Genomic DNA, 12,568 nt, shown 5'->3' with positions numbered 1-12,568 from the left:
CAACAAGGTTAATTGATCCTCAAAGTGATGTGAAACATGTGACATGCAAACCGGAAAATGGAAAATTGGTTGCATGAATGTCACCATCATTCGTATTTTATTTGACACATCCTATACTGCCCCTGCCAAGATGCCGCCGCGCTGGGATCATGATCTTTAATTCTATTTTTACTTCTATTTATTGTTATTGTTCTTTAAATTTTTATTTCCTCAATTTCATTTTTTTCCTCGTCTAATCGAATTTTACCCTTTCTTCTCTATAAATTAAAAAAAAGCAACTGTATAACTAAGACAAAGCAATTTCTCTCTGAGATTAATAAAGTTCTTTGAATCTTGAATCTACCATCTGTTCTGGCCCAGAAACAAACAGTCAAACACTATGTCTCCCGAGAGGAAACTATCATTCAACTAGTGAGAACCTGTTGGGGGGTAGTTGTGGCTTATAAAACCTAACAGCTCCAAGACCTAACAGCAGGACCGCATATGGTCCTCCAAGCCCAACTTATTAAAAACTACCTCTGCTCTCAACTACCGCAACATATATATCAGCTGATATGCTGATATAATTTAAATAATTATGGAGGCTTTCATAATAGTGACCCGGTTAACGTTATGACATTTACTGTAGGTCATTCATTTTTATTGAAAAAAAAAAAAACGTTAGAGCATTTTATACGATTTAAATTGCTATTGTTTATACAGGAGCCATATATTCTACCTGATTATCTTTTTCTTGCATGTGTGTTCTTTAGATATGGATGTTTATTTTAGTTGTATTCATGACTTTGCATTATAAGTCCAGAAATTAATAAAAAAAATAGTCCAAAATAGTTTATATTGCCAAACGTATGTGGACACCTGACCATCTTGATGCTAAACATTCCATTCCAGAGTTCTCCCATCCTAATGTCAGGTAGAGAGACCTGGGATGCAATTAGCATTCAAATTCATTCAAATGTGCTCAGTGGGGTAGAGGTCAGGGTTCTGTGCAGACCCTTTAAGTTCTCCCACTTCAACATTGGGATGGTTTCCTTGCCTTTATGGACTTGCATTTTGTGCACATGATGACACATAAAACTGGTCATGATAGAATAGGTTGGAGCCTCTTAGTTCTAGTCAAAGGAAACTTAATAATGATTTAGTACAGAAAGACATTATAGACAATTGTGTGTTTCCAGCATTAAAAAAATGTTTCAGTGTTTGCCAGATAATTTAATTCTATTCGTGGCAGTAGTTGATAATGTATGAATTTGTTATTATTAATAATAACAATACAAAGTCCCCAATGCAAAAGGATTATTGGCATGCACTTTAATTAATTAATAAAACAATAGCAAATACGCTTATATATTTGACACAAGTGATTTATGTTAGTACTCAATAACTCAATTGTCTAGAATAATACACAAGCATGCCATTTAAGATACAGTTATTAATTTGTTCAGTCAGTCACATGGTACTACACCACTTTGACAATTTACTTTCGTTTTCCGCCTGATGGATGTCTTGCATACTGTATGTGTATTAAGTTAAATGTAAGTATAGTGCAGGTTTTATTACAGTCTAATTATGAAATAATAAATCTCTGTAAATTGTATAAATATACTACAGTATATACATAGTTTCTGGTCACAGATAAATATTAAAGTTAAAAAGGGTTAAAGCTAGCACTCTGAGAGTTCACAAAGTTTTCAAAAAGAGTAGATATTATAATTATTCTAGATATAAATCCCTCATATTTTCAACAGTAGATGCAGTATAACATAATAAAAAAAAATTATGCACATTTCGGACTTTAGCATTTAAATGGCAATTGAGAGTTCGTCCATATTTCCAGTCTTTGAATCCACTGAGCCTGCAACCTGGGTCATGTAGCGCTTCATACACTGCACATGGACGCATGGTGTCCCGAGGAGGAGTCTGGCGAGATGCCTCTTGAACTTCTCACCCACAAAGACATAGAGGAATGGATTGAGGCAGCTGTGCGAGTATGCCACGGCTTCAGTGACTTGCAGCATAAGCTGGATCCTTTTGCTGTTGTCACATGTTTGAGAAATAATGCCCTTTAGTTCCAGTGCTTTGAGGAATGCTGCAATGTTGTACGGTATCCAACAGCAGAAGAAGACCACCGTGACCACAACAACAAGACGAATGGCCAGTTTTGTAGATGTCTGAAACTTCTGGAGCACCATTGAGTAAAAAAATCCCACAATAGCCAGTGGAATCAGCATGCCCAAAACATTCATTTTAATTAAGGCTGAACTTTTTACATAATTGTGGCTTTCTATAGATTTTGGATAAGCATCGCAAACTACTTCAGTCCCATTACCTATAATGCCAAGATCCAGTAGCTCAGGAAATGATGCTGCAACAGCTATCATCCAGACTACCATGCTTGCTAAAATGCTAAAAGCCTTTGTTCTTATTCTCAAGGCAAACACAGCATGGACGATAGCCAAGTATCTGTCGATGCTCATCAGCACAATAAAGAAAATACCAGCATAAAATCCAATGTAGTACACACTGAGGACCAGAGTGCACATGACGTTACCGAATACCCAGGTATCTCTGGCATAGTGAGCCAGGAAGGGGAGAGTGAAGATTAGGAGAAGGTCAGCAATAGCCAGGTTTAGGAGAGACACATCAGTCATGGTTTTCAGCTGAGCACCTTTTAACATCACCCACAGCACCAGCATGTTGCCCAGGAAGCCCACCACGAAGAACAGAGAGTAGAGCACTGGGAGAAACCGGCTTGCATGGGGTCCGTATTCACATGGTTCAGTAAAGTTAAAAATAGAGTAATCATATTCAGTTTCGCTGAAAACAGAAAAGAGAAATTATTTTAGTACAGCGTTTCAGTGCATCAGAAGCTGAGTTAGTAAACTTTAAAAAAATATTCTGTGGCCTTGTAAATATCACAATAATAAAATGTTACCTTAATAAGATCTTTAAAAAATACATACTTAATTGTTTGGGTAGGACATATCAAAATAAATACTTTAAAAAATACATTTATTTTGTCTTAAATTTACATTACTAAGATTATTTCAGAAAAAGAAATTAGTATTTGACTAATAAATTGTATTTGTAACATGCACTTATTTTTGATGCATTACAACCCTATAGAGTGTAAGTTACTTTTCTGAATACTGTCACAGCCAACATGTACATGTACAATCTAATTTCTCAGGATGGGGGGTGGTACCTTTTGTTCTGGATAATTATTGCCATGTTTTTACTTAGACTGTCATTGTTCTTTGAAAGACAAGGGGAGGTCTGCACACACATTTGTTTAGAGCTCACAATTTTTAAGAAACTAAAAAGTGTAAAGGTGTCCAAACTTTTAAATGTAAAATTTGTAACTCATTTCATTCTAACACACAAGACTACTTTTGACATTTTAATTCCTACTTAAAAAGAAGTGAGACTGTAGAATGTGATTTTGATAGATGTGATTTCAAAACAAACATAAATGGGACCAATGCAACACACAGAAATAGAAAACACAAATCATATTCATGGAAAGATCTTGGTTTACTGCAAAAGAAAAAACATTAAGTTTTTACTGAGAATGCAACACCTATCATATTTAGACATAGGTACCACCTTAGAGTTGAGATGTAAAAGGGATACTTCAAATGAAATAGTGTATTAAGTATTGATTCTTTATTCTAAGCATCTATGATGTTTCTGGCAAATGTGTTGATGACTTGGTGGATCAACTTCAGTTTATTTGCACATCTTCCACACACCATATTCCAAAGTCAGTTAGTGATATTTTTACAAAGAATAACAGTGCAGTAGATGAAGGTATTGTCAGTAAATTGGTAGATAAACTATGACACTCTAATCCTTTAAGTACCATTGGTCCTGATGGTCCCTTTTCTACTTCTTTATGTGCCTGTTCTTCAAACATCTGTAATTGGAAAGTTCTGTATTTCCCTTATACTTTACATAGTTGATTTTTGTATTTCTGCGGACAACCTTTCATTCTTTATTCTTTGGTGCTCATTCTTTGACCGGACTTGTTGAAAACTATTCTCTGCACTTTGTAGGTTTTTACAGTCATCCTGACTATCAGCAAAAGTAAGTGCATTCAGGTGCTTTTCCACCAAGAACAAGAGAGAACTATGATCTGCATCTTTAGTCTCTTCAACTTGACAGAACTTAACAAGTCCATAACTCAGTTTCCATACAGATGGACTGATAACACTGATTACCTTTAACCTATTCCAACAAATTTGTCTCTTGTAAAAGTATTGGTGAGAACTCACATAAGAACTGGATATTATTAAGATTATTAACATTCATTTTCGGTGCCAAGATGTTACTGAATGATCCAGCATGACAAGTTCTTATAATTTTAAAAGATATTACTTAGCCTGTAGTATCCCTTGTTCATATTGAGAAAAGTATTTGCTACCTAGATGCATGATAGCCAAACATCACCACAGACTGTTTTCCCAGAGCAAAAAATATCACCATGGCACCATTTTTTGGACAATTATCCTGATTTGATAAGAAGGTTCGGCCCTGTACAGGCATGTTATTCCACAAGTTCGGACGCGTATCTTTCTTATTTAACTGATTTACTCACGACTTGGACATCCATGAATTCTTTGTCTCTTCGTTTATTTTTTAACGTCAACACTTTTTACAGTTTTCTTGCATACTGTAAATCCACTATGGTTACAACAACTTATTTGCTGTATCTTATTACGTTTTTTTGATTATGGTCAAAAGCTTTTGTTCTCCACAACTTCTGTATCCTAACAACTTCTACCGTGCGTAATAGTCATGCAACTACGCAATTATGGAATGACGTCACAGAACAACTTACGATTATCATAAATGAATGCTTAACTAATAAACTTTAAATAAACACAACAACAGAATCCTAAAAATGAAATATGGCTCTTACAGGCCCTTTGGTTAATGTCTGAACTATGTGCTTTGAGGCAAAGCACAGTTTCTTTAGGTGAGTTGTTAGATACACGAACAGCTTCAGAAATGTATTGATGTCTCTTGCCTCAAAGCACCAAGTAATGATGGGATACTATTCACAAGAAAATGCTTTAAAACCTGCAATATGTGTCACCAAAACATTCTCTCTTTCAAAAGAACTACTTGATATGGAAATACAAAACTCTTTGAAAAATGTTTTCCAACACAAACCTCTGTGAAGTTAACCAATGTAGTGACCCACCATGGAACTAAATATTTTGATGGTATAGTTTTGCCTTATGGGTCAACTGGTAGTTTACCCTATTTTTGTGAATACTTTTTATGGACAGATTTTTATTGTAGAGGGCAATCTCAGGTTTATTGTTAAGTGGTTTAACAGCTGGTATAACAAATATTTTAAAGCATTTGTGTTTGACCACTCAGGGAAAATGACACTGCTATAGCATGGTGAAGGGACATTTGTCGAACACATGATGACACTTAAATGTAATATTATTTTTCAGTTTTAGGTCAATAGACTCCTAACTCTTTAATGTCAAACAGCTGCCTTCATTTAGGTTGACTTTCCTGTTTTTGTCCAGATGGATTTGGTTGCCTTGAAAGTTATCATATAACTCCAAAGTGAGAACCTGGTATTGTCATACATTTATTCCCCTTTTTTCAGAATTTTCAGATTTTTTCCCCCAATTTGGTCGTGTCTAATTCCACCCCGTCACTAGAGGCTCCCACATTAAGCTTCTACTGCCAATCAGTCAGGAGGGCCGCAGACCGACCCACGTGTTTCCTCCGATCCACGTAACGTCACCGAACATCTTTTCGAACTGCTCGCTCACGCACCGTTGGGAGCACCGCCTGCTCGCGCAACGCCCCTGATTGGCTTGTAGAGCACCGCCTGCTCACAAACGCCCCTGATTGGCTTGTAGAGCCATAATTAATATGGGAGCACTGACCACCTCTCATCCCTTCCCCCTTAGAGAGCTTGGCCAATCAGCTCTTTCTAGGCCTCTGGCTGTGAGAGGTTACAGCATCACCCAGGGATCAAACCAGCGATCTCCGGATGATAGGACGAGCGATTTACCACTTTTTGAGTTGAGTAGTTACGTGAGACTGTCAAGGAGGCATTAGGAATAATTGAGGATTTTACTCTGCATTACTTGGATGATGACTTTGGTGGGTTTTTTTTACACTCCATTTTACTAGACAGATTAAACACAAGAGGCCAAGCAAAGTTGTGATAATGCCATCAGTTCTGATAACATTGAATACCTAGAATAAAAACCAGTCAGGTATAATCAATTTGAATGACAGTTTAAGCTCTGCTTCTGGTACAAGAGCAGATTACCAAATACATAGCACCCAGTGTCTTCACAAGACACCGTGAAAACTGAGTGGTGGGGATTACGCAATAAAATACAGTACAAGGCTGTCAAGACCAGTCTTCTGGGTCTCCCAGGCCCCAAGGCCCTGCCTAAGATTGTCCCGTCATTTAGGATTGTCCTTAGATTAAGATCATTTTAGGTGGATAATGTAGATAAATTAAGTAAGTCAGCAAATCAGTTAGTAAACAAAATAGGCAATAGAAATAAGGTTAATATTTAATTAATAAATAAATAAATTATTAAAGTAATCAAATAGTTTTTCAATTTAGTCCATAGTCTAAAATCTTTTGGGTTGTCATCATCTTCATCCAAATATGTATTCATATGTAATAATGCATGAAGATATAAAAAGCATTAACCTAACAATATTCTCTTTATCCTCCTTTAATTAAGTTGTATATAACGTAACAATAATAATGAGAAAATAATCAGAATAATCAGCTACAATTAGTAAATAACAAGTTAAAGGATTATGTTTTGGATAGGGGGTTGTGCTGCAAAAATAAGGGGAAACAAAATTAAATAATATAAGACAACAACACTGAAATATGCTGGGAAAAAATTATTAGAGGATCATTTCATATAAAAAGGAATATCAAAAAAGGGAAGTATAGAATGAAAGAAAAAACTCAAAGCAAGTGAGATCTAACAATTTATATTTACAATGTCTGCGGGATACTGCTAATGCATCTGACAGTGTACAAGATGAGTTAGCAGAGGAAGTGATAGGAAGATATACTTACTGCAGAACCAAGATTGTTCAGTTGAAGAGCCTACTGATGTAGGTTTTTATTTTCTTTTTCTTTTTTTGTTTTTTTTCCCCGGTTTTCTCCCTAATTTAGTCGTGGCCAATTCCTCCCCGTCACTAGGGGGCTCCCACATTAAGGCTACTACTACCATTTAGCCGGGAGGGCCGAGGACTATCCCGTGTTTCCACCAAACCGTGTGACGCCAGCCGACCGCATTTTTTTGAACTGCTTGCTCACGCACTGTTTGGGGCAGAGTAACACACTTGGAGGAAAGCGCTAGCCGCTTCTCCCGCGTGCGCGAGCTCACAGATGCCCCTGATTGGCTGTAGAGCCGTGAATAATGTGAGAGCACAAAGTACCTCTCATCCCTCCCCTCTGAGAGAGCTCGGTCAATCAGCTCTTTTTAGGCCTTTAACCTATGCCTTGGATCTAAAATACTCTAAAAATTCAAAATATACTTTTGAGGTATTCCAAAAAATACTGCTGGAGCTGGATCCTGAAAAACCGGGGTTCAAAGGCTAAAAACTTACCTCTGTATTTAGTTGCAAACTACATGATGCTCTTAATAATTGGGAACTGTACATACCTGATGGAAGTTAAACTGATGTTTTGTCTGGATGCACATATTAGTTAAGTTGAGGTTTCAAGGATAACAAATCCCAGTGTTTCACTAGTGCTTGGATATCATAAGGTAGAAAGTTTTTTTAGTGTGCCGTAGACATAATCATCCTGCCTGCTTCATGTCTAAAATGCTGACCTCTCAGGAATTCCTTGGCTCAAACATGTGGAAATGCCTTGGAGGCTGGTCAGAACTGTACTGGGGGTGTGGCAATAACTTTCAACCAAGTTCCTTTAATAGAAGTAGTCAGTCACTTTTTTTTACTTTTCTATTTACTTAATATTTTTTAAGTGTAAAATTTTTTTAACCATAAAAAAATTACATAGCATAGTTTTATTAGAGTGTACAGTATTACAGTTGTTTATGTGCTGTGAATGTGTCTGTGTGTTTGTGTGCAGATGTATATGAATGTGTGTGTGTGTATGTGCGTGTGAAGCTAAAGTGAGTCGACAGGAGGAATGACTCCCTCCCCCTTCTTGTCTTACTTTAGCACACACGTGTGCATGCGGGCACAAACATGACTCTTATCTTACAGAGTATCCTTCCCTCCTCTCTAATTTGAGGGAGCTACTCTGCGGGATGACTTTCACACAACTGTATTATTAGAAAAATGAACAAGAAATCTCTCTGACACTTGAGCGTGCGCACTAAGTAATGAAATCACTGCTTTAAAGCAAAAATAAAACAAAAAGAAATTGAAAAGAATTTTGAAAAGATTTGGAGCAGTGTTTCCGTTCGAATGTGTGTGCGTGTGTGTATAACACACTTGTGTTATAATAAACACATGTTAAAGGATGTCTTTCACACACACATACACAAACACAAAATAAAAGATGCTTAACATGCACACACATGGGCACAGTGTTATAGTAAACAGTACACGTGCACATGGATGTTGACTATACGAGTGAGAGATGCCGAAGGAGAAGGAAGAGGATTACTCACAATTCTTCAGTGCAGGAAAAAGAAGAACCATTGGCTCAGTTGTGATCATGTGACGCTCGTCATCAAAACAAGAAGCACATGCATGCTACATGATACACAATGATAGTTGACACTTGTAAATCAAGGCACACTCGTTTTTCAAGTAAATGAAAAAAAATTGTATTGCCGAACGCTTATAAACTGGGTCACTCTAGTATAAGGTTCCACTGTATTATTATTATTTAATGACATCACATAATAGACTAAACCTAAATATTGGCATTAGAATAATTATATCATTTTTAAATTGATTTGATTAAACTTATAATTATTAATTACAATTTAATAAAATGAATTATATCCCATGCACAGAGTATAATTTCATAACCTTGAATAAGTATTTGGTGGCAGCATGAAGTGTACAAAGAAGTGAAAAAGCAAGTTCATTACTAATGAGGTTGGACGTTATATTGTTATACCAGTGATTAATGTAATAATTACATATAACACTATTTATGCATCAACAAATTGAGTAATACACAAGATTTCTCTGAGATATGTGGTTCAAAAAGGTGAGAGGTTTTGTTCACGTAGTGGTCTGTTCCCTGTTAAAAACTCCAAATGTTTGAACCACAGCAGGTTTTTTTTAAGTGAGTAAAGAGCTTTTTTGATTGTTTATGAGTATTGTGCTTGCAATTTTGTAACTATTACAATGAAATGTATCAATGGTGAAAGTTATACAACGTATACATAGCACATTAAATATTGTATAATGTTATCATTATCTAAATACTTGCTTTTATTAAGCCTTTTTTTTATAAATGTGTGGGAATGTCTGTAGGTCCCCATTTAAATAATCTTTATAAAGGATCTATACTCAGTTCATGCTGTAAATTCACCACTGTGACCAGAAGTCAATATGAGCTTGATTACTTTTTTAATGTCTTGTGACATTATGTAGGAAAAACAATTTGGCTCGCTTTCGACTGCATTTTATATTTAGAATGTAATATGTACTCACCTTGGTTCTGTGCTGGTAGTGTTCATTGTTGCCATTCGGCTTGAATCTCAAAAATGTAAGCCTGGATTTAAAGATACTAAAGCTACAGGAAAAACATGGAAAAATCTGTTTTAGCAAGATATACCAAATGTAAATGAAAGCGTGAAAGAGTAGATTTTGGGAGGTTTTTTTTCTAACTTAGACTAACTATAACTAACTATAATTTCATTTGGGGCCTCTTCTTTTGTTTCTTGGTCTGTATTGTCACACCCAGCGGCAGAAGTGAAAACATCCCATAGAAGGTATTGTTTCTGAATGGGAGAGATGAAGACCTTTCAAATGTTTTGATGCCCAGGTGTCATATTTGTATGATTTGCAATTTTATGTTGTGTATAAATGTTATCACTTAATTTGCTGATATTGTTGACATAATGGAGTTTAAATGGAAATGCCCCTGTTTTTATTTACATGGTTTTGTTCATGAGTTGCTGTTTGCCTCATGTTGACAAAATCCTGCATTACAGAAAAGTTTATTTTATTTTAATAACTTATTTATTTAATTGTGGTATTTTTTTTTCACTTTGTACAGTGAACAAGTTATTTTTTAAGTAGCTGTGTAGATGGTAAGAAATCTAAAGTAAATTAAAAAATGCTTTAATTTGAAGGAAATGTAAAAATATGGCATTATGTAATTAAGTTTTTTCGATCTTAATGCCATTTGTTATTATGCCAAAAATATTTACACATATTTAGCTGCTATTTGAGGACCTGTTCTATGCAATGCATTTTTTAAATAAAGTGTAGTATGTTGGTAAATTAATTTAAGACATTTGTAGTGATCTGTTTGGAGGTTGTTGTTTTTTTTAGCGTTTTGGATTTTAAGTCTAGTAAATAGTTACCCTTACAATGCAGCAAGTAATTCATTTAAACAATAGGTACAGTACAGTTTCCTGAAGCACAACGCCCACCAATCTGTATACACCCAAAAGAATGTACTTGAACACTTATGTCCATTTGAACTCACCCTGGACATTTCTATTTAAATTCTATACCAATTTTCCATATTTTCCATATTGGTACAGCCATGTTGTCTATATTTTGTACGGCTATGTTTTATATATATAATACACATATAGGCATAATGTGTAAGTGACAAATTATTTATTTTTTTAAAATAACAAATTTCAAACGCCCTTTTTTCTATTCAAAATTAAATGAACTAAAATAAAATTATGGTCTATGAAATCAGATTTTCACTCGTCTGTTTTTGTGACGACTATATATATATATATATATATATAGTATTTGGGTGTATATTAAACACATGCACAGACACAGTTCTGACGCGCTTCCATGATTTGACTCGGGTCATAAAAACGGGCCATAAAAACTTAACGCAGCTCATTAAAGAATACAGGGCTGGCACGGGGAATACCCGTATGTAGCGACGTCAGGTGAGAACTAAAAGAGAATGATATACAGGTATTTATAAAACTTTTCCTTATAAAAAACAGAAAGTAAATGTCTACCTTGGTTATCCGTGGCAGATGGAGCTCGTCCCGTTTCTGCGCTGTCGGAGCTGGACTGCTTTTTTTGGAGTGCGAGTGGAGATGTCAGGAAATGGGAGGGGTGAGGCGGCGCGGTCCCTAACATCTATAAAATATTTTTTGGATTTTTTTGCAATGTTGCAGCTTACAGAAAGCGAGAAAAATCAAAGTGACAAAAACGCCTCCCGTCGCTTTTTTCCGGCTTTTTTTTTTTTTTTAGTCAAAATATGACGAATCGTTTTTAAGTAAACGTGGCTGTTTTATAAAAAAAAATGCTCATATATCATGAATAATGAAACAAAAGTTACAGTAATGTACATAAACTGCCTTGCGCTTCTTCAGTTTTCTGATCGTTTCTTTCCAGGCGTGTAATCACCAGGGGGCGAGGAAAGCAGGTCAGGTTATACATCAAAGTCTTAGATCAAAGTCATAGATCTCCGTGCACATGCAGATACAAGCTCTCACATTTTCAACAGCGCATGCAGTATAATATAGTGCAAAAATAATAAAACATATAAAATTTATACACATTTCAGTTTCCTCCACCATTTAGATGAGCTCGTCTACTTTTCCAGTCTGTGTTTCCACTGAGCCTGCAACCTTCATATACTGCACATGGACAGATGGTGTCTGGAGGAGGAACCTGGCAAGATGCCTCTTGGACTTCTTGCCCACAAACACATGGAGGAAAGGATTTGAGGCAGCTGTGCTAGTCTGCCACAACTTCAGTGCCTTGCATCATAAACTTTTTCTGAGCTCACACTCTGGAGGCAGGATGTGCTTCATTTCCAATGCTTTAAGAAATACTGCATGTTGTACGGTATCCAACAGGAAAAAAAGACAACAACTTCAGTCCCATTTGTTATGTTGCCAAGATCCGGTAGATAAGAAAAATATGTTGCAAAAGCTCTCATCCAGATGCATGCTAGCTAAAATTCCAAAAGCCTGTGTTTAGATTCTCAAACCAAACACAGAATGATCAATGGACAGCTGTGTTGAATTGGACCAATGGACCAATACATGGCATGGCATGGCACCACAAATCATCATGGCCCAGGGACGATTCTAGGATTATACCTTTTGGAGGCTTTATGCCCAAAGTCTACTGATATAGTCCCCAGGCTTCCTACAACATTGTAGAGGATAAACAGTATAGGAAATAAACTAATGAGTGAATTTTAACATTCCTTTATTATTTTAAATATATTACACATATATTTTGATTAACACTGATATTAGTATTTCTAGTAAGTAACACAAGTTTCAACATCATAGCTAACATGAGATTTATATTGTAAAAAAAAAAGTGGATTTTGGATAAAAAGTGACAATTGTCATCCCGAAGCAATTGAATACCATGAAAAAGTGTAAGTTTTTTCATACTT

The 12,568-nt window shown here is 35.8% G+C and overlaps 1 protein-coding gene across 1 annotated transcript; it reads right to left on the bottom strand.

The window, feature by feature from the left end:
• Positions 1-1,105: 1,105 nt before the first annotated feature.
• On the bottom strand, positions 1,106-2,818 carry LOC128519845 (C-C chemokine receptor type 5-like). Its single transcript, XM_053493758.1, has one exon. It carries the CDS (start codon positions 2,694-2,696, stop codon positions 1,803-1,805), a length of 894 nt encoding a protein of 297 aa, XP_053349733.1. The 5' UTR covers positions 2,697-2,818; the 3' UTR covers positions 1,106-1,802.
• Between the last annotated feature and the right edge of the window lie 9,750 nt (positions 2,819-12,568).

This window comes from Clarias gariepinus, chromosome 4 (assembly GCF_024256425.1).
Source record: "Clarias gariepinus isolate MV-2021 ecotype Netherlands chromosome 4, CGAR_prim_01v2, whole genome shotgun sequence".
Taxonomy (NCBI): domain Eukaryota; kingdom Metazoa; phylum Chordata; class Actinopteri; order Siluriformes; family Clariidae; genus Clarias; species Clarias gariepinus.
The sequence above is the reverse complement of the archived record's forward strand: the minus strand, read 5'-3'. Positions and strand labels throughout refer to the sequence as shown.